The 22,823-nt window shown below is 40.5% G+C and overlaps 2 protein-coding genes and 1 pseudogene across 3 annotated transcripts in view; all 3 read right to left on the bottom strand.

Annotated features, from left to right (window-relative positions):
* Positions 1-9,346: 9,346 nt before the first annotated feature.
* Positions 9,347-13,513, bottom strand: LOC102791547 (UDP-glucuronosyltransferase 2C1-like). Of its 2 annotated transcripts, XM_087846843.1 has the most exons (4): positions 13,461-13,513; positions 12,969-13,267; positions 11,538-12,251; positions 9,347-10,943 (listed from the first exon to the last, which is right to left on the bottom strand). In XM_087846843.1, the coding sequence occupies exons 2-4, from the start codon at positions 13,260-13,262 to the stop codon at positions 10,359-10,361; spliced, it is 1,593 nt and encodes a 530-aa protein (XP_087702969.1). In that variant the 5' UTR covers positions 13,263-13,267; positions 13,461-13,513; the 3' UTR covers positions 9,347-10,358. The 2 variants fall into 2 exon arrangements, with proteins under 2 accessions (XP_087702969.1, XP_087702968.1); XM_087846842.1 differs by lacking the exon at positions 13,461-13,513 and having other exon boundaries at positions 12,969-13,295.
* Positions 13,514-17,414: 3,901 nt separating this feature from the next.
* On the bottom strand, positions 17,415-18,532 carry LOC102782064 (UDP-glucuronosyltransferase 1A5-like; annotated as a pseudogene).
* A 2,150-nt stretch (positions 18,533-20,682) lies between these two features.
* The window catches only part of LOC102791823 (UDP-glucuronosyltransferase 2C1-like), a 9,403-nt gene continuing 7,262 nt past the window's right edge, over positions 20,683-22,823 (bottom strand). The window contains exons 2-4 of the mRNA XM_087846844.1: positions 22,546-22,823; positions 21,745-22,458; positions 20,683-21,576 (exon numbers count right to left, since the gene is read on the bottom strand). The exon at positions 22,546-22,823 is cut by the window's right edge and continues 21 nt beyond it. Coding sequence (XP_087702970.1) covers positions 20,992-21,576; positions 21,745-22,458; positions 22,546-22,823 — 1,577 coding nt within the window. The 3' untranslated portion in view covers positions 20,683-20,991. The remainder of the gene's footprint in view (positions 21,577-21,744; positions 22,459-22,545) is intronic.

Here is a 22,823-nt window from a genome sequence, read left to right on the forward strand (position 1 = left end):
TAACCCAAGGCCAAGCAGAACACAGATCGGGCAGTGGCTGAAGCAAAAACTCGAGTGTGGAAGAGGTTCGGATAGGCCATGGAAAAAGACTTTCAGACTGCCTCGAAGAGATGCCTCTGTCAGTGCGCCCCAGGGTGGCTGTGGCTACAATGTAGCTTGCCATCACCAGTGTGTGAATGTGTGTGTGAATGGGTGGATGACTGGATGTGTAAAGCGCCTTGGGGTCCTTAGGGACTAGAAAAGCGCTATACAAATACAGGCCATTTACCATTTACCATTCTGGCAAACTATCAGAGGACTCAGGAGGGGAAAACGATGTTCTACCTGCACTGTGTGGAGTGGAGTGCTGTGACTTCGACTGGGAGTATTGTTGGGCGGTGGAAGGAATACTTTGAGAAACTCCTTAATCCCACCCCCACGTCTTCCGTGGAGGAAGCAGAGTCTGGGGACGAGGGGGCGACTCGCTTATCTCCCGTCTTTAAGAAGGGCAACCGGAGGGTGTATTCCAACTATAGGGAAATCACACTCCTCAGCCTCCCTGGGAAAGTCTATGCCAGGGTGCTGGAAAGGAGAGTCTCTCCGTTGGTTGAACCTCAGCTCTTTATCCTCTCAAGGATATTTGAGGGTGCATGGGAGTTTGCCCAATCAGTCTACATGTCTTTTGTGGACTTTGAGAAGGCATTCAGCTGTGTCCCTCAGAGTGTCCTGTGGGAGGTGCTTTGGTGGGAGTATGGGGTGTCTGGCCCATTGCTACGGGCCATTCGATCGTTATACCACCGTTGAAAGAGCTTGGTCCACATAGCCGGCAATATATCGGACTCGTTCATTGGGTTCGCTGGGTGATGGACTCAGCAAGGGCTGCCCTTTGTCACCGATTCTGTTTGTAATTTTAATGGACAGAATTTCTAGGCATAGCCTAGATCCAGGACATCATGGATAGATTATATCTCTCGGTTGGCTTGAGAATGTCTTGATGTTTTCCCGGACAAGCTGGAGGAAGTGATTGGGGAGAGGGAGGTCTGGGCTAAGCAGAAGAAGATAAATGGATAATATATCTATCTATATATATATATATATATATATATGTATATATATATATATATATATATATATATATGCTATATAGAGTTATAGCAGCTGGATAGCGTAGTGGTTAAACTACATGCCTTTGGAGCAGAGGATTCCTGCCTGGGGCGTCTGTATCCAGTAAGGGTCCTAAGGCTAGACCCCCTATGCTAAGCGAGCCTACCGCAGACATGAGCGAGACAGATAAATATGAAGGCATGCCGGCTCGGACGTCGCCCGGATCAACAAGGTCCGCGTCAGGTGTTGAGGAACCAGGGCACCCTGACGAGAAGTGGGCTACTGGAACAAGAAGGCATCGGTGGGCAAGAGACGAAAACAGGGCGTTGTTGGAATGCTACTACGCAAGTAACCCCGGCGGAAGGGGCTACATGAATAGGATGAGGGACCTATGGATTCTTCGATACCCAACATCCACAATGACGGCGAAACAACTAGTAGCTCAGTGTTCCAACATTCGAAAGAAGGGACTGCTCTCACAGCTAGAGATTGACGAGGTACAACATAAATGCTACGGCAAGGAGGAGTCAGGACGCCAGGTCAGGGGGGAGATATCATCACCCCCACCCGAGATTGGGTACATAGCCCCAAGTGCGACAGGAGAAGGATCATTGAGTGCGAGAGGAACTGACCTGAAAGATAGGATCATGGCCAAGCTTGAAACCTGGACCCCCCGTAGCCGGTTACCAAGATTACGTGAAGTACCCTCAGAAGGTCTGCTAGATGATGTTAATGCAGCACTACGGATGATACCTACAGCCACGATTACCGACACTAACAAGCTGATCTACAATACGGCAGCAGTGATCAGTGAGATGCTTGGCTACAAGTTGAACAGCCACAAGGGGCAGTACCCTCCATGGAGAAGGAGGCTAGAGGGCAAGATCAAAGTAGCACGGAGGGAGGTGAGCCAACTAACGGAGTTGCAGAAAGGTGCGACAAAGAAGGTGCATAAGAAATACAGCAAGCTGTCCATACCTGAGGCCTTGGAAACTGCCAAGCAAAGACTCACAGCCTTGGCCAGTCGCTTGAGGAGGTACACCAGAGAGATAGAAGGCAGGAGAATAAACCAGCTGTTCTCCACAGAACCAGCAAAGGTGTACTCTCAGTGGCAAGGGAACAATAATAAGAGAACAGCACCACCAAGGCTGGAGACGGAGCAATACTGGAAGAGCATATGGGAGAAGGACGCAACCCATAACGGCAATGCTCAGTGGCTAGTGGATCTGAGGGCAGACCATAGCGACCTCCCTGAACAGGGTCCAGTAACCATCACAGTGGCAGATATCCAAGAAAGGGTTTCCAGTATGAAGAGTTGGACAGCACCAGGGCCCGACATGGTTCACGCCTACTGGCTGAAGAGGCTGACTGCACTCCACGAGCGTCTGGCAGCACAAATGAACCAGCTGCTAGTTGATGAGAGACACCCGGAATGGCTAACCGAAGGTCGGATGGTCCTGATCCCCAAGGACCCCAAGAAGGGACCAGTCCCCTCCAACTACCGACCAATAACCTGCCTCAGTACTACATGGAAGCTCCTGTCAGGCATCATATCGGCTAAGATGAACAGGCACATGGGTCAATACATGAGCGGGACAGAAAGGAATTGGCAAGAATACCAGAGGCGCAAAACACCAGCTACTGGTAGACAGAACAGTCAGCCGAGACTGCAAGACCAGACTAACCAACCTGTGCACTGCCTGGATTGATTACAAGAAGGCCTATGACTCAATGCCCCACAGCTGGATACTGGAATGCCTAGAATTGTACAAGATCAATGGGACCCTAAGAGCCTTCATCAGGAACTCAATGGGGATGTGGCGTACAACACTAGAGGCCAACTCCAAGCCCATAGCACAAGTCACCATCAAGTGCGGGATCTACCAGGGAGATGCTCTGTCCCCACTGCTGTTCTGCATAGGCCTGAACCCCCTCAGTGAGATCATTAACAAGACTGGCTACAGATACCGACTACGGAACGGAGCAGTTGTCAGCCACCTCCTGTACATGGATGACATCAAGTTGTATGCCAAGAGTGAACGAGACATCGATTCACTGATCCACACTACCAGGCTATACAGCAATGACATTGGAATGTCGTTCGGGCTGGAGAAGTGTAGTCGGATGGTAACAAAGAGAGGGAAGGTAGTCAGAACTGAGGGGATTGAACTACCAGAAGGCAACATTGCAGACATAGAGGACAGTTACAAGTACCTGGGGATCCCGCAGGCGAATGGGAACCATGAAGAGGCCGCTAGGAAAGCTGCAACCACCAAGTACCTGCAGAGGGTCAGGCAAGTCCTGAGGAGTCAGTTGAACGGTAAGAACAAGATCCGGGCCATCAACACGTACGCCCTGCCCGTGATCAGGTACCCTGCTGGGGTAATAGGCTGGCCAAAGGAGGAGATAGAAGCCACTGACATAAAGACAAGAAAGCTCCTTACCATGCATGGAGGGTTTCACCCCAAGTCCAGCACCCTGAGGCTGTACGCTAAGCGGAAGGAAGGGGGCCGGGGACTGGTGAGTGTCAGCACCACAGTCCAGGATGAGACAACGAACATCCAAGAATACATCACGAAGATGGCCCCAACTGACAGCGTGCTCAGTGAATACCTCAGGCAGCAGAAACCCAAGAATGAGGAGGAAGGCGAGGAACCATCATGGAAGGACAGGCCTCTGCACGGTATGTACCACCGGCAGATAGAGGAGGTGGCTGATATCCAGAAATCCTACCAGTGGCTGGACAAAGCTGGACTGAAAGACAGCACGGAAGCACTAATCATGGCAGCACAAGAACAAGCTCTGAGTACAAGATCCATAGAGGCTGGGGTCTATCACACCAGGCAAGACCCCAGGTGCAGGCTGTGTAAAGATGCCCCAGAGACAATCCAGCACATAACAGCAGGGTGCAAGATGCTAGCAGGCAAGGCATACATGGAACGCCATAACCAAGTGGCTGGCATAGTGTACAGGAACATCTGTGCCGAGTATAACCTGGAAGTCCCGAGGTCAAAATGGGAAATGCCCCCAAGGGTGGTGGAGAATGACCGAGCTAAGATCCTGTGGGACTTCCAGATACAGACGGACAAAATGGTGGTGGCTAACCAACCGGACATAGTGGTGGTAGACAAACAGAAGAAGACGGCCGTAGTGATCGATGTAGCGGTTCCGAATGACAGCAATATCAGGAAGAAGGAACACGAGAAGCTGGAGAAATACCAAGGGCTCAGAGAAGAGCTCGAGAGGATGTGGAGGGTGAAGGTAACGGTGGTCCCCGTGGTAATCGGAGCACTAGGTGCGGTGACTCCCAAGCTAGGCGAGTGGCTCCAGCAGATCCCGGGAATAACATCGGAGATCTCTGTCCAGAAGAGCGCAGTCCTGGGAACAGCTAAGATACTGCGCAGGACCCTCAAGCTCCCAGGCCTCTGGTAGAGGACCCGAGCTTGAAGGATAAAAAACCGCCCGCAGGGGCGTGCTGGGTGTTTTTATATATATATATATATATATATATATATATATAACAGTACACAGATAACATTATTAATGAAATATTGAACTTTGAGCTCCAGCTATCTTAACTACAGTTTTTTTTTCCTATTGAGTGTTGTACAAAATTAATATATCTCCAGTATTTTTCATTGCATTTGTTAAGATTCAGTGTAACACATTTAATATTGAAAGTTAGATGGAGAAAGATCAAACTTTGCATACACAAAGGAGCATAATAAATTAACAAAAAACAAAATCAACCCTGAATTATTGGAAAGTAGTAGAACTGATAGTAATTTAATAATTTAATGAGGCTCTCTTAAATCTGGGTCTTATGTTAATTGATCATACTTAATAAATCAGCCGCAAAATGTTTTTTTTTAATTGCTTGATTAGCAAAGATATATCATCGTTATTACTATTGTGCCACATGCACTGCTCCCTGCATTGATCCCTGTACACTTTTTTCCATCATGTAGACACATTCTGGCCAAATTTTTATGTACTGAAACTGCGCTATATCTCCTGGGCTCTGACCCAAAGGATCCGTACACTCTTCCCCATCAATGCCAGACAGCTCTGCTGTTGATGCTCCAACTCTAAATTAAAACCAGCTGACCATAGCTGCAGATGTAAAATTTATGGAACTCAAGGATAGTCTGCAGAGACAAACAGCAAAGTGGCATCCAGGATTCACTTTAAGATTAATGTACTTTGACATCTAGCATTTACAAATGACTCCAAATATGTCACTGCTACTAATCATACTATGTGATTTCTTTCTGCTGTTGCATATTACATACAAAGACTAATATGCTACATTAAAGTAAAGTGTTTACAGGTGGTATCTTTAACAAATGAGGAGTCAAACCAGAACTTGAAAATTTTAAATTAAGAAAACATCAAAAGGAAATGTCTTCACTTTTATAGCATAAACATCATAGATTGGCAAGAGAGGAGATATGAAATATCATAACATTGGATATGTATAAGGTTGCCATATTATACGTGAATAGCTAATAAGTATAAAATGCATACAGTACATCTGTACTGTACACTGTGCAAACAGATCATCAGGAATATTTTTGATTGTGAAAATTTATCATGGTGCAAATAAATATAGAAGAGTAAAAACTGAGTCTTCCGAAGCATCTAAAAGAGAAATGTTTTTCGTGTTCCCAAGAATATCAGGCCAAAAATGAAATACCCAGCCTCATGATACTTTATGCATAAAAATAATTATCATCTTCCCTTTCCACCTTCAACATTTTTTATACATTTCTATTTAGTTTACATTGAACTGTAATTCAAACAAAAATTGAATTTAAACTATAATCATTTAAAGAAAACAACACTGAGTAGAGAAACATTTCCAGTCATAAACACTGCAGGTGCTGCTGAATATTAAACCACATGATCCAGCAGATTTTGGAGAATGGATGCTGTGGTCTGTCTGGGAGAATTCCATATCACTGAAGGATAACTATGACTGCCAAGACTCAACAGACAGTAACATGTGCAAGCTTCCAACTTAAGTAAAGCAGAATTTGCTGTGCAGAATCACTGGAGCCATTTGTGCTCCTGGCCAGTAGTTCCTCCATAGAGGGTGAAATTAATGTGATTGGTGTGACTGTGGAGAGGATGATGTCAGGCCTTGGAGATGCCCTTTGAGAGCACAAGCCAAAGAGGCTCTCTCTGTGTATGAGCTGAGTGACAAGACAGGGAACGGAAACTTGAAACTCGCATGGACGTGTTTGTTGTTGTTTTTTGTTTTGAGAGAGAGAGATAGTTAAATATATATATTTAGATGGATATTGATATAGATATATTGAAAGCTTCCTTATAATTTGGCAATTTTCTCATTTAAATCTACCTTTACTGTGTAGAATGTGGCAAAAGTTTATTTGATCTTACATCTAAGCCTTGACTAACCTCTAACACAGAACATGCACAGTGAGCTCATCCATTACCAGCCATGCTCACAAGAACAATTTTCCAAGGAATCACAAGGGAGTTGGGCAGGAAAAGTGCAACAGATTGTGGGAGTATTATGAGGCCACAGAGGAAGGAAGGAAGGTTGGGTGCTGTCTATCTCAGTTGCTGATAGCAGTGACAATACAGAGACATGCACAGAACCTGTTTTATGTATGCATGTGAGCTGTTCCCATAAGCACACATAAAACATAAAACACGCATTTGTAAAAGTGTTATTCATTGTGTCTGGAATAACTGACATGTTCCTTTTGCCAAAATTATGTGGAAAACCACCATGGACTGTATAAAATGTAAACATTGAGGTAATAGACATTACCCATGGATTTTGGATGTTTTGAAATCATTCATTATTAGCATTTCCCATAAGTGGGCAAATTTGGATTAGAGGTTGAAGGCTGATTTATGTCATCACTTCAAAAATAGTTTCCTTCGCATAAACAAGAGCACTCAGAGAGTGCAACTCCCCCTAAGGGCAAGGGCTATACTGAAACTGTGATGTTTTAGGATGTTTTTATGACAACATGCTGACGTCAACCTGCTTTTATAACAATTTCCGGATGTCAAACCTATGACCTATGACCTTGAAGCATTACATAATCATTTTTTATCTTTACACATACAACTGGAGGAGAATTCCCTGAAATCATTGGCTTTTATAAGTCGTTGCAACATCAGATTTTAAGATATATTCATGCAGCATGCAATTTTGCAAAGCTTTGTGCTGTAATTGTAACACTGTCTGGCTTCGTATTGAAAAAAATTACACTTGTGTGTACAGCTTTCTCTGTCCCCTTTCATGAGATATATTACTCTATATGGTTTCTAGAAGTTTTTTTCAAGGTCAACTTTAACCTTGGCAGCTAACAATGAGGATCAAGGAAAAATGCGAACCGACTTTGACCCGATGTTCACCTAAATTAAATCAACTCAAGTTGTTATTGGTATCTACTGTCGCATAGAATTAGAACATGGTATCTTGAAAATTGTAGACACTGTATTTGCAGAAGAACAATACGGGTGCAATGCATAGACATAATGCTAAGCAACAGACTTTCATTCACTACAACAGCAAACAGCAAAAACGCGATGGAGTGGTTCACTCCAGTGACTCCAGTCTACAGTCGTGAGGGCTAGGAGGCATTAATCAGCTACAGGCCCTCTGATGGGACACCTTTCAATCAAAGCTGTCATATTCCTAACTCCAGTATCCAAATCCAAATAAGGGGGGCCACAATTTTTTTGGCATTTCATGTTGGCCTGGTTTTTCAGGAACCGTTCCAGTGCGAGCTGGAGGTTTTTCAGATCCAGAGGTTGCTGAAAAGGGAGGCCTCACAATTTCTACCTGTATATGTTGCTGGAGAAAACTAGATTAGCATTTTTTTCACATTTTCATTTTATTAGAATGGTATTAACTTTATTTGCCATTGTTGCACACTATGTAATCTGCAACTGTTTTATTTAGTTGTATTTATTGGTTTAGCCTGTATCACCATCCATCCATTTTCTTCCACTTATCCAATTCAGGATTGGCCGAAGCCTGCCCCCACCTGTAATAGGACAAGAGGTGGGATACAAACCGGAGTCACATTCACACCTAAAGAATCACCCACTAACATGCATGTCTTTATACTTTGAGAAGAAGCCAGTGCACCCTGAGAAACCCCAAACTGGGGTAGGTGTAGCATGGAAACTGCACACAGAAGGGCGCCAGGTAGGCAGCAGGTTTGAACCCAGGACCTTCTTACTGTGAGACATAACATACCACCCTGCCTGTATCTCCATGTCATTAAAATACTGAAGAAACAATTGCATAAATTCCTTGTCTTTACTTCTTGATTACACAGTAGGTTAGAGGGCTCAGTTTTTCTGTATTTCTATTTGGCTAGTAAGTAAATGTAACTTGACACAGTCCCTAATTTGTGTTTTGTTTTGTTTTTCATTTGATCAGAAAAAGTGGAAATCCCCTCTATCCCTTTATATGACAGTTTCATTGGGTAGATCTGTGATTATTTCTTTCTTTTCTCTCATACCTCAGCTGACTTTGAGTTACGTCAATTACTCGTTGATGTAACTCACTGAAATAATCAGTTGTGGTACAACCTTATCTATTTGGCTAATATGTTACAACTCTCAGAAAGCTGTGGTCATAAAACTAAATCACTAATAGACACACAAGTCACATGCCAAAGGTGAATTAATTTGCCTAACTACTATAAAAGTGTATAAAAGTAATATAAAAATGTTATTATAGCAAAACATGTAAATGTAATTTTCTTCTATTTATTTGATTTACAAATGTACAATTCAAATAAGAAAAACTGACTCCACAAAAGACATAACACATATTATCAGCATGAATATAAACACACAATCTTTCTTGCATTACTTTTGAATGTTACACTGGTGATGTGATTCCACCTTCCCCCCTTCATACTTTGGTATATTTCCCTCATCAGTATGCTTAGAAGCCTTGAGCAGTGTGTCACATAATTATCATTAAAATGTAATTTACTTTGCAGTTGGCTTTACTAAGACAACCTTTTCAAATCAACCCTACATAAGTTTATGCTTTATCAAAAAGAGTTTTCTTTTCCAGCTGCTGATTATTTTAAGGCATCTGTTTTTGAACTGTTTAGGTAACAGTAATGGTTTTAATTAGCGCTGTCAGCATTAATCCAACGAGATTAACGCTGACAGCACTAGTTTTAATACACACTATTTTCTAAAATTATGGATTTTTTCCATCATCAAGTTTTTAGGGGGTTTTCTGCACTGGTATTGATTTTAAATAAGAGGATAATGTAAGTCAAATTGATAAATAAAAAGAATAACAAACAGTGCATACCAGCTCTCCAGGTCTTTCATAAAAATTGTGAATTAGTTAGGACCCAGGAAGCGACAGCTCTGGTGCAAGTGAGTTTATTAAGCAGCTGTGGATACAACAGGGATGACGCGGGTGAAACATGAAACTAAGAAAACCTAAACTGGAAAACTAACAGAACTAAACAGAAACCAAGATGCAGGGAGGTACGGGGAAATACACAGAAAGACGGACGGAGAGACGCAGACGAACCAGCAACGAGGACGAGGTAACGCACACTATAAATACACACACCAGGAATCAGGGGATGGGAAACAGGAGGGGAACACACCTGGAAGACATCACAGCTGACGAGGCAGGGGAAACGTAACCAGAACACACTGACATAAGACAGAGACCTTCAAAGTAAAACAGGAAACACATACGCGTAATGACATAGACTCAGAGACGCGGACTAAACACAGAGACCTACTACACTAAGGGGATACAAAAGCAGGGAAGACACCAAACAGAGGGAACACAACTAAACCCTAGGAAACCCAAAACAACAATCATAATACAAAAACTATCAAAAGTAAAAGTACACAACCAAAAACACTGGGTCACCGACCCAGGACCATGACAAATTGGCTTTTGCGGCATCCTGGCAGAATGAGTTACATGTGTTCTTGGTTTGTAATCAACTTGCCAGTTCTCACAATTTGATGTAATACAGGAGTCCTAAAGGAAACAGTAAACTGTCTTTGATACTTAGACAACAAGTTACACAGAGGTGTTACATTACTTGCATTCATATCAAGTAGCTTAAATTATTTCATATTTGCAGGACTCTCAGGGCATCGTGTTCAGATCTTTTAATTGTTCCCAGAATAACATCCCAGTTTGCTGAAGAGCTTTCAGTTATTGTGATCCTGTTCTTGGGAACAACCTCACTGTAGACTACAGTATTTCTAAACAAATATGGCCTAAATTAGCTTTGTTTAGTTTTTGCTTTTCTTCTTTTCCGGCAGCACAGAAATCTAACAAGAGCCAAAATAGAATAGAGCAGCACAGTGACCACAGACAGTAATATGAACAGTACATCTAAAGAGTAGTAAGAGTACCAGGGCATCTTATAAGCCTCTGTACGCAGGTGACGAGCCCCTTTGTGGCGCATCACATATTCTACCCAGAAGACGGCCTTCTCCATGGCTGTTATTGGCTGATCTCTGTGCAAACGTGACATTCGTTGAATGTTCTGCCAATAGCTCTCTTGATGGATCACTTCCTTAAGGCCTTGCTCAAAATTGTGGCCATTAACATCAGACAGGTGGATGATCTTTCCAGCTCCTCTCTCCTGCAGTCGCAGAAGGTTGTCATACTGGTCGAAGAACAAGGGTATGCCGAGCACAGGGACCCCATAGTAAATGGCCTCCTGGACACCATTAGTTCCTCCATGAGCTACAAAGACTTTGGTCTGTGGATGACCCAGAAGATCTTTCTGTGGCATCCAGTCGACCATTAAAGTGTTGTTTCCCAGTGTAGAGGGACGGTCTCCTTTGTGCCTCCATATCACCTGGTTAGAAAACAAAAAAATAAAGACCATTAGTATGTAAGTACCCCTGAAACAGACAGTAATGATAAAAGCTTTTGTTTCTGGAAAGAACTTACTGACTTGTGAGTAGTCTTTGTGTGGTTTCCTGTTTTATTTTTAAAGTATTGCTTTACATGTCATTTCCACTCCTTTGTTTGTCTGTCCTCTCTGCACGGTTCACCTGCTGGATTTGTCCTTAGATGTTTTTTTAGACTTTGTGCTTATTTGGATTTACCCTTAAATGAACTCTCCTACCTACTCCTACTTAAGTTAAACAAACCTTTGGTTCTTTCTCCCTACCTCTCAGTCTAAATGCTTTCTGTCTATCCTAAATTATAAAGATTTACACTACCTCTAGGTCAGACAGAAAGACAGGTGAAATTATATTGTTATATGATTATAATTGTTTCATTATTCTGCTTCAGTTAGGCAGTTATTTGTAACGCTATTAAATACCTACAACTTTCACATTATAAATTGTATTTACAATAATTTAGCTGATTGAAAATTAATGCAACACCTATAATGAACGTAACGTATCAGCTTTAAAATTGTAAATTATAGGGGCTCTCTCACCTTCTGAGGCATCTTGGCAAACACGCTGGCGATTTCCTCTGTAATCTCTTTGGGCAAAGCATCAACTAAGGTTCCCAGAGTCATGATGATCACTCCATGTTGCCCAGCACTCTGAATAAACTCCTCCAGCTCTGCTGGCAGAGGCTGAGCTGGTTTGCACTGAAATCCTCCTATATAGACAACATTTGGCATAGTGGGGCGAGGGAACTCAAACACAAAATCTGACCTGAACAGCCAAATGTCTGCTTCCTGAAGTAATGAGATGACGTCACATCCACCCTCAATATACTTATCACACATGTCATCAGAGATTGGGCCCACCAAGAATTTCTGCTGGAACAGCGTAATGCCATGGAATAATATGTTTTTGATCCTCTGGATGAAATTCATTTTGTCTGTTAAGCCGGATCCTGGCACCGGGATGTAAGAGAGGGGTGAGGGAGCTAACACAAAGTGGCCTTCTCCACTGGTGATCCAGCGTACATTGAGCACTAAGGGAAGCTTGAGATATTTGGCTAGAATGACCCCTGGGGCTAAAGCTGGATCAGTTAGAACCAGATCATACTGGGAATCTCTTAATCTTTTGAGCATATTTTGATCATTCAAAATGTGTTTGGCCATCTCAGACATCAGCACGTGAGCCTTATGAATCATAGAAAGGAAATCCTTGGTGAGTTTGAGGAAAGTCAGCAGTGAAGCCCCTTCTCTCTGTGCCTAAAAATAGTTAGAAAAAAAACGTGTTATTCATAAATAAATACATCCATCCATTTTCTGACACTTATTCAGGTCTGGGGCAGCGGTCTAAAAAGAAATCCACTGACATCCCTCTCCCCAACCACCTCATCCAGCAGGAGATACAGGGTCCAGTCAAATGGTCATTTTCCATTATGGAGGTTCCTAAGTGAAGTCACACAAAGTATCTGCAGGGCAGCCATAGTAAGGGAGGGTGCTTCAGCACTTTTATTTATTATCTCCTTTACCATAAAACTCACTGAATTGAGGTAATATTGTTCCTCAGTTCTGATATTTATCACTCACCATTCATAAAACTATAAACACAACTGTGGTGCAGATCATGTAGATGTTTATTTACAGTGCATTTTGCATATTATGCTATTCACACAAAGAATTTTCCACTCCTTCCTTCCCTCACTTGTGAACAAGATCCCAACATACTTTAACTTCTCCTCTTAGGCCAGCAACTTGTTCATGGAGTTAGCACATGCAACATTCCCTAACCTGAAGGTGCAGCGAAGCAACCCTCTCACCCACTGGGGAAATCTAGAAAGTGGAGGCACTGAGCAGGAAATACAAATCTTGGGGGAAATTCAAAGCTCTTGGGATCAGACTGCTAAAGCTTCCACCTTTGACCGCTGCCCGACTCACAATGCATCACACCTAAATAAATACAGTAAATCCATAGTCACATACCCTCATATGCTCTTGAAGGTACACCTCGAAGAACTCGTCTGCATCTTCACCCAAATCAATTGTAATGGATGTGTAAATATCAGATTTCTCAGGGATATAGAAGGTGTTTGAGGCCCTGATCACAGTGAGGCTGTGTCCCCTGGCATGAAGTTCTTCTAGAAGGATCTTCATATTGATCCAGTGGCTGCCATCTATAGGGAAAACTAGGATGTTTCCTCCATTGCAATGTTGTGTTAGTGAAATGAGGCAAACAGTGAGTATAACAAACAACCCCCACCCATGATGTGAAGCCATGGTTCCTATAATGTCAGAAGGAGAAAGGGTCATATCAGTCAACGTACCACGTATAAGATATATATGATAAGTAAAGCTTAAAACGTTTGACTAAATATATATACAGTACAATTCAAGATTATTTTATACATTTGTAAACAGTAGAAACTTTCAACAACTGTCAACAGGAGAAGGAAAATGTGTCTGAAATTAACTTACCCACAGTAAAAAGAGGCAACAGTAGTCCTGCTTGCCCAGGGACTACCAATGCATCTGACGGAATCTTTACGTATGGGTTCAAACTCCAGTGTTATACAAGGGCAGTTCTTTCTCTGGTAAATTAGTTACCTGTGACATGTGACAAGTCACTTTTATTATTTAATTTAGTGATATCAGACAACTGATACTGTTTCACTGTGAGTAGCTTTGTGACTGTTGCTGTTACATAAGTACAATGCTTATAGCAGACTAACGTGTCAAAAAAGACAAACTGACAAACTGATAATAAATACATGAGCTATCATGCTCTTATGGAATGTATTTAGTTTCCTCAGGGATTTGACCTAGAGGTTATTTGGCCATATTTGAACATTAAATCTAGTTGAAAGGCCTCAGACATTCCTCTTACAATCCACTTAGGATCAGTGGAAGAAAGAATTTAGAACCTTTACTAAAACCTTGATGTTTCAAGCTACACTACTTTGAAAAGTACAATCAGGTATTGTACAGTGGCGTAAATGACACAAGTAAAAGTACTTAATACATAAAAATGAGTTGTGTAACCATCAAGAATATTATTAGATTTTAATATGTATTTTATGTACACTGTATTTTCTTATTTTCATACGAATTAAGGCTTCTAAAAAAAGAGCAAATACCAAGAAGTAAAGGGGAAACAATCAAAGCTGCCTCCTATTGATCATTTGTCACAAGACCTTTTAAATATGTTAATATTTATAAGAAAATACATGCTCAGTAATCACTCTGAAGGACTATTTTATGTGTCTTACATAACTGTCCACGGAGCTGTGCCTGTAGATTGCAGTAAAGTTAGTAAACTTTGAAATTGTAGGGCGTCAGCTACAGGTCCTTAATGGCTGCTCGTTACATCCAAAGAAGGGGGGGGCTGCTACACTTCTACAGTAAAACTGCAACGTTTAAACAGAATAAAACCTACCAGAGCTTAACTTTAGTCCGGTTATCTGTATTGCACATTCATGTCTGGCATTTGTAAGAAAATAAATTCACTGACAATTACTGGAACTTATTGTGAGTTGCGGTGACTTTAAATCTGGATAGATTATCTGTTTAAACCTACTGCTTTAACCCTGTTAACCCTTTCTGCCTGAACGGGTATTATGGTTTATCAGCCACTAACACTGACACGTGACGACTCCTCCCATACTGCTTACTTCTTCTCTGTATTTTCTTCCTGGTTTTGTGTAAAACACATAAGGAGTGATAGAGGTCTAGAGGTGCTACACCTCTAGGGTTTGGTGTGCTGGTCTTTTTTCTTTCTTTTCTCACCAGCAACATGAGATCATTTAGTTTCAGGGTTTTAAATGCCTTGTTTAACTTTTTTATGCATACACATTGACATACTTGCATTAATGATATAGTCATTTTAAATTTCTCAAATAAAATGTTGGTTGCTTCAGTTCACAGTGATCTAATTGTTTAAGATATTACAGATACTAAAAATGACTGCAGAAAATGGAAAATTAAAGTTTCCAAAGAATTATAAACTAAAGAATAAGGTCGATTTTGAGAAGCACTATGATGTTAAAAAGGATCACCACTGAAACCCATGTTGGCGCTGTAACTTTATTAAACAGGAGAAAAAAGGGGTTTCATGGATTATATTGTGCAGGAGGTAGTGTATTTTCTCAAAATACTGTAGCAGATACATTGTAGCATATTCTAAAAAAAATTACCCTATTTTTTGGTTTTTTATTCAAATTTGAAATCTATTTTTTTGTATTTATTGATAAGATTTGTGACTTTATAGTGTTTTGGCTAACACGTTTGCCTAACAATCAAATGACTCATGTTTCCAGGATGAGACACAAATCCCCTTTTGGGTTGTACCAGGAAGAGCATCAACTGACATATCGCTCAGTACAGAATTTTCCTGTGTTGAAAAGTACCTTTTTGTCCATCAACAACCTGTCTATAACAGGATAGATTGAATTTTCAGGTCACCCCTGTAGTCTGTGAATGTTCTTTCTGGCAGGCCCTCCCCAACATAACTCTCCTGATACGGAGCTGTTCAGCTGTCCTGCTGTCCAGCTGCATTTTCTAGCTTTGGGCACAGGCCAGCTACTTCTCTTTTGATTTTTTCCTGTTTCTTGCCCCAAGACTCAATGATGGGACCTCTTTTATTTTCATTTTAATAAAAAAAAGCAATATTGGGTAAATTTCCTTTCTATTTGCGTAAACGCTTAACATCTGCTATACTTTGCAGTTGTCTCAAACAGCATTCTCTTATTTTGCACCTTATTTTGAAACTACAGAGCACACTATAGCTAAATGCTTTTTTCTCCATGGGAGAGTCCAGAGGTCTCATTAAGACTTCTGTAAGTGAAGAGAGCAATAAGTTGGATGTTTGTTAGGCTAACTCTGATTTGTTTTATTTGGTTTTATTAGTTTTGATGTTGAATAAAGATTTAATAAATTAATAAAAATGTAAAAAAAAAAAAACTTCCAGTAGAGTGTTTACATGAGTATAAGTCATTCAATATAATTTTAAAAGGCATTCCTGATCAAATATGATGGATAGGTATACATAGACCCTTATAAAGATTATTAGATTTTTTTGTCAATGGTTTAAAATGTCAAGATTTTACTTAGCAATTTTCTTAAGAAGTGGGACCAATTGACTTTTCTTTGTTTTTTATATATATATTTTAAAAGTATCACGTTCTTAAGAAAATGTATTTTTATATGTATTTGTAACTTTTTAAATGACTGTTTTGTATTTTAATGAAAATACAAGGTAATACAAGTTTTTTTTTTTCTCATTTTAAAATGGGTCTCATTTAGCTTTGTTTACTTGTTTTTCTTTCTTACTTTTCTACAAAACAGAAAATAACAAAAATAGAGAGGAGCAGAGCAGTGACTGCAGACAGCATTACATCTAAACACTAGTAAGAGTACCAGGCATCTGATAAGCCTCTGCACGCAAGTGATGAGCTCCTTTGTGATGCATCACAAATTCTACCCAGAAGACAGCCTGCTCCATGGCTGTTATTGGATGATCTCTGTGCAAACGTGACATTCGTTAAATTTTCTGCCTGTAGCTCTCTTGATGGAGTATTTCTTGCACAAAACTGTGGCCATCAACATCAATCTGTACCCTCATACCATCAGAAATGCAGGCTTTATAAAGTGAGAGCTGAAGACAAGCTGGATGGTCCCTCTTCTTTTTAGTCCAGAGAATGCAACGTCCATGTGAAATGTGCCATCAGCCCATGATTATGCATAATTTAAATAAGAGAAATTGTTTTTGTAACTGTTAAATATGGAATCATAATTTTTGTGATTTTGCTGATAGTTTATAATGTTATACATGTAACCAACACAACAAAAAATAAAATATAACAATGACTATAATTTCAGGCCTCTCACTGAGATTGCATTTGGAGTGGCTTGGTTGTGCAAAGATGTGTGCGCACGAGTGTGTGTGTGTGTGTGAGAGAGAAGAAATGGAGGGGGGAGTAACAGAGACACTGAGGAGGCACTAATCTAAGAGGATCTCTGACTTTGACATGTATAATTTAAAAAAGAAACCTTTGAGTGTATTGTGACTAACGAACAGAGTTGTGAAGAGAAAACGTATTCCTACAGGGAGTTAAAAAGAGATGGAATCATAAAGAGTCATGATACTCATGTTAGACTGAGCTCATGATAAATCCTGTTGAAGTAAATTAGTAAAAACTAAGTGTTAAGAAAATTATATTCAAATGTGATGGAGTTACTTACATCAAGTGATTGGATATCACAACAGGTGAGACTAGATGTCATCTCACTAGATGTGACGCCCAGAAAGAGAGGGGGGAGAAAGGAGGACCAGGTATAAAAGTTTTGTGCAGAAGAGATCATTTATTCATCTTTTAGTCTCCTGTGATATGAGCAGTACAGAAGAATCAACCTAGTTCAACGTTTTCTGAATCTTTAATTTTTTGTTACCTTTTGGGGCATCTTGGCAAAGACACCGGCGATTTCCTCCGTAATCTCTTTGGGAAAAGCATTGATTAACGTTCCCAGACTCATGATGATCACTCCATGTTGCCCAGCACTCTGAATAAACTCCTCCAGCTCTGCTGGCAGGGGCTGAGCTGGTTTGCACTGAAATCCTCCTATATAGACAACATTTGGCATAGTGGGGCGAGGGAACTCAAACACAAAATCTGACCTGAACAGCCAAATGTCTGCTTCCTGAAGTAATGAGATGACGTCACATCCACCCTCAATATATTTATCACACATGTCATCATAGACTGGATCCACCACAAATTTCTGCTGAAATAATAAAATGGCGTGGGAAAAAAAAAATGTTCTTGATCCTCTGGATCTATACAAAAATTCATTTTGTCTGTTAAGCCAGATCTTAGCACTGGGATATAGGAGAGTGGTGAGGGAGCTAACACAAAGTGGCCTTCTCCATTGGTGATCCAGCGTACGTTGAGCACTAAGGGAAGCTTGAGATATTTGGTTAGAATAAGCCCTGGGGCCAAAGTTGGATCAGCTAGAGCCAGATCATGCTGGGAATCTCTTAATCTTTTGAGCATATTTTGATCATCAAAAATATGTTTGATAGCATCATACCAAAGTGAATGGCCACGAGAAAGCATAGATATTAAACCCTTGGTGAGTTTGAAGAAAGACAATGGTCCTCCCTCTCTTTGCACCTACAAAACAGTGCATGACAAAAAGTTGTAACAAACTTCTCTTATCTCATGAATCAGTAGGGATTAAAATATATATAGATTATACACCTTTATCTGCTCCTGTAAGAACACATCTAAAAGTTGTTCATAATCTAGAGCCATTTCAATTGTAATGGATGTGTATAGATCAGACTTTTCAGAGATGTACCAGCTCCTGGAGGTCCTGATCACAGTGAGATTGTGTCCCCTAGCATGAAGTTCTTCTAGCAAGATTTTCATATTGAGCCAATGACTGCCATCTAAAGGAACCACAAGAATACTTCCTCCATTGCATTGTGGTGTATATGAAATCAGGAATACACTGAGGAAAACGAGCATCCCACAGGCATGATGGGATGTCATGGCTCCTATAATATCAGAAAGAGAAATAATCACCCCAGTGACCTCACATGATATCTAGTAATCACAATGTAAAGAATCAGTTTATGCTCTTTAACCAAACATGTAAAACTGCACATTATATACTTGCAAGCACTGGAAGATTTCCATTAGCCTGTTATCCAAATAGTCACCAAACTTAAAGGACAGTGTTTTAGGAAATTCCTTACCTGTGGTCGTAAGAGACAACAGCTGTCTAGCTTGCCCATAGACTGTTCTTTGAAACCATTCTGGCTTACCCAATTCTTGTGTGAGCAATACGCCTTTTACTCATAAAGCAGTTACATCCATCACATATAACATAATGGTGGTATGAATATTCATTTATTCTTTTTCATATTTTTATCACTTAATATGCCATTTTTCAACCTTTTGTTTCATAATTGAATTAATTTCATGTTTTAGTTTGTAATCACTTACCTTATTCCAAATAGACTCGATTTGGGTTTTTTTTCCCTACCCAATTAGTCTTTCAGTTCAACATAATACAAGTACCATTCTTTATAACCCTTAATTTTGGTTCAGGAGTAAACAGGCAGTTTCAGTCTGTGTAGCTGCCAGTTCAGTGAGTGGAAGAGAGGAGCTTTACATCCACTGACATGCACATTAATGAGTAAAAAAATACATTTAGTCAGTTTCTCAATTTCAGCACAGCTGTTATATTTAACTCTTCATGTTCAAGGTACTAGCTTGTCATGGTCAAATACACTACACCATGACAGAATCTAATCAACCATTTCATAATTGTCTTTTATGCCAAAATAAATGGACATTTATATAAAAGAAGAAAGTTTTTTTGAATTGGAAGTTTCCAGAAATGTCTGATCTCTTTCAGAATTACAGTTTGAACAAAGCTCAAATCAGCACTTGCATAAATGGGTGAGTGCTCTATAAACCACTTTGAGTACTGGGGTGGAGTACTACACTACACAAGAACCAGTCCATTTACAATAAGCATGGTGATACATGCATGCGGCCCAGGACACGTTAGATTACATATCAATGATCCCCATTAAATTTTTCACCTGGTCCAGCTCACCCCTACCTAGCCATGAGGCCTGGATGGGCTAGGCATGCTCAAATGTATAATGAAGTTCTCCTGGGAGATCTTTTTGAAAACTGAAAGAATTCCGAGGAAACTGAGTCCAATTGGAACATGTTCAACACGTGCACTGCTGACACACGTATACAGAGCCTCAGCTGCAAGGTGCTTGGGAGCTGTTATACAGGTAATGCCCAACAAATGAACTACCTCTGACACTTTAATTCAGTAATAGTGCATAATATACTGTTTCAACATGTAGTGGACTTAAAATGTAGTGGAGTAGTAAAAAAAAAAAATAGCAATGGGATGTACTGTGATGTGGCTTGAGAGCATGTATGGCAACATTTTGAGCTTTTCTCTTTCAATAAAGTATTACACATTAAAAGCATATGAATAATGAAATATATTAATAGTAAAATAGTAACACATTCTACCCACAAGTTGTTAGAATGCTGAATTGCTGATTAGGATATGTACAGAACTGCACCTAGAACTGTCTGGGAGTGTTTTAGTTTTAATTATTTATTATTAGTGTCACGTGCACTTTAACCACTGGTTGATGTATATGGAGACTGCAGTGAGAGACTATTGTACAGCTTTGTGTCTTGGGATGTGTGTGTGTTTATATGTAGGGGAAAGCGTTTTTGTATGATGTTCTTTTGTGTGTATGTGTTGGAGAAACACCCTTTCGTTTTGCCTGCACTATGGTTGCATGCAGAGCAAACTGACAGTAAAGCTTCATTTGATTTAATATAGTATAGCAATTCAAGATAAATAAAAGGGCTTCCTTGCATATTTTAATATTCTTGTAAGTATGTAGTGGTTTTGTGCTCACAAGAAATAATGATATTGTTCACACCACAGATAGGAAGTCTATAGGAAACCATTTATATGCGTTTCATACGACAAGGGTTGTACAAATAGGAAATGTAAGATTCCTTCAGGTTGTAGTTACATAACATATCATTATACAGTGGGTTTTGTCAATTAAATGTGATGGTTAGGCGTACATAAACCCTCCAATAGCAACAACGTTTTTGCCAATACTGTAAAAATTACGATTTGATTTTTAACATGTGATGCACCAAGCAAAAAGCCAAAAAAACAATCCCAGCTGTGCTTTAAAGAAACAAAGCAATAACAGAATCAACAAACACACTTTCTAAAGGTTTAGGTGTTTGTTATTTTAACTTTATTGCCTGTGAATATAACTAAAAAGTTACTACATGGAACAGTTTGTAATGTTGGTCCAGCAAACCTGTTGGCTATGAAGAAGAGGTTTAATCATTTACAAGTGTGCTACAAGTAACTCTTTGCATTAAAACTAAACCACAGTAACTAATAGACATAGTATGTCATCTTCCAAATGGAAAATATTTTAGCTTTGTTTAGTTTTTATCTTTCTTTGTCTTTGGCAGCACAGAAATCTGAAAACAGCCACAATAGAGAGAAGCAGCACAGTGACCACAGACAGCAATATGAACAGCACATCTAAAGAGTAGTAAGAGTACCAGGGCATCTTATAAGCCTCTGTACGCAGGTGACGAGCCCCTTTGTGGCGCATCACATATTCTACCCAGAAGACGGCCTTCTCCATGGCTGTTATTGGCTGATCTCTGTGCAAACGTGACAGTCTTTGAATGTTCAGCCTGTAGCTCTCTTGATGGATCACTTCCTTAAGGCCTTGCTCAAAACTGTGGCCATTAACATCAGCTAGCCGAATGATCTTTCCAGCTCCTCTCTCCTGCAGTCGTAGAAGGTTGTCATACTGGTCGAAGAACAAGGGTATGCCGAGCACAGGGACCCCATAGTAAATGGCCTCCTGGACACCATTAGTTCCTCCATGAGCTACAAAGACTTTGGTCTGTGGATGACCCAGAAGATCTTTCTGTGGCATCCAGTCCACTATTAGAGTGTTGTTTCCCAGTGTAGAGGGTCGGTCTCCATTATGCTTCCAGATCACCTGAACAGAAAAACAAAACAAAAAAATACATTTCAGCTCACAATGTTGAGTAAGAGCACTTATCTTTCTTCATGAAGAGGCAACTTGACAAGAAGAACATTCTGTTACATAAGCATAGTGTTAACCTGTGCAATTAAGAGACAAAACAAAGCCTGCAGCATTTTTTACCTTCTGGGGCATCTCGGCAAAGACACTGGCGATTTCATCTGCAATCTCTTTGGGCAAAGCACTGACATAAGTTCCCAGACTCATGATGATCACTCCATGCTTCCCGGCACTCTGAACAAACTCCTCCAGCTCTGCTGGCAGAGGCCGAGCTGGTTTGCACTGAAATCCTCCTATATAGACTATGTTTGGCATAGTGGGGCGAGGGAACTCAAACACAAAATCTGATCTGAACAACCAAATGTCTGCTTGCTGTAGTAGTGAGATGACATCACATCCACCCTCAATATACTTATTACACATGTCATCATAGATTGGCAGAAAAATAAAGTTCTGCTGGAACAAGGTAAAGATATAGAAAAATATATTTTTGATCCTCTGGATAAAGCTCATTTGGTCTGTTAAGCCAGATCCTGGCACCGGGATATATGAGAGTGGCGAAGGGGTCAACACAAAGTGGCCTTCCCCTCTAGGGATCCAGCGTACATAAAGTACTAATGGGAGTTTGAGATATTTGGCTAGAACATCCCCTGATGGCATGGTAGGATCAGTTAAAAGCAGATCATACTGGGAAGCTATTAATATTTTCACCATATTTTGATCATCAAGGATTTGATTCATGACCTCAGACCACAATGAATTAAATTGAAAAAGCACAGAGAGGAATTTTTTTATACATTTGAAGGAATTCAGCAGTGAAGCTCGCTCTCTTTGCATCTAAAAATGGAAAGAGTGTTTAAAACATGTTTATCACACACAAATTACTTAATTTCCCCATCAAATGGAGCCAAAGATGTCACATACCCTGATGTATGCCTCTATGGACCCATCTAAAAAATGCTCAAGATCTTCATCCATTTCAATTGTAATGGATGTGTAAAGATCAGACTTTTCAGAGATGTACCAGCTGGTAGACGGCCTGATCACAGTGAGGTTGTGTCCCCTGGCATGAAGTTCTTCGAGAAGGATTTTCAGATTGACCCAGTGGCTGCCATCTACAGGAACCACAAGAATGTTTCCTCCATTGCAATGTGGTGTAAATGAAATCAGGAAAAGACTGAGGAAAATGAGCATCCCACAGG

This window comes from Neolamprologus brichardi, chromosome 10 (assembly GCF_056152115.1).
Source record: "Neolamprologus brichardi isolate AB-2024 chromosome 10, ASM5615211v1, whole genome shotgun sequence".
Lineage (NCBI taxonomy): Eukaryota > Metazoa > Chordata > Actinopteri > Cichliformes > Cichlidae > Neolamprologus > Neolamprologus brichardi.

Bases quoted from the DNA above. Each gene is read 5' to 3' on its own strand.
- LOC102791547 (XM_087846842.1), bottom strand. From the start codon at position 13,295: ATGACCCTTTCTCCTTCTGACATTATAGGAACCATGGCTTCACATCAT. The intron at 12,252-12,968 runs GTATGTGACTAT...AACTATTTTTAG, and splicing joins ACCTTCAAGAGCATATGAGG to GCACAGAGAGAAGGGGCTTC. The intron at 10,944-11,537 runs GTGAGAGAGCCC...TTTTCTAACCAG, and splicing joins TTGCCAAGATGCCTCAGAAG to GTGATATGGAGGCACAAAGG.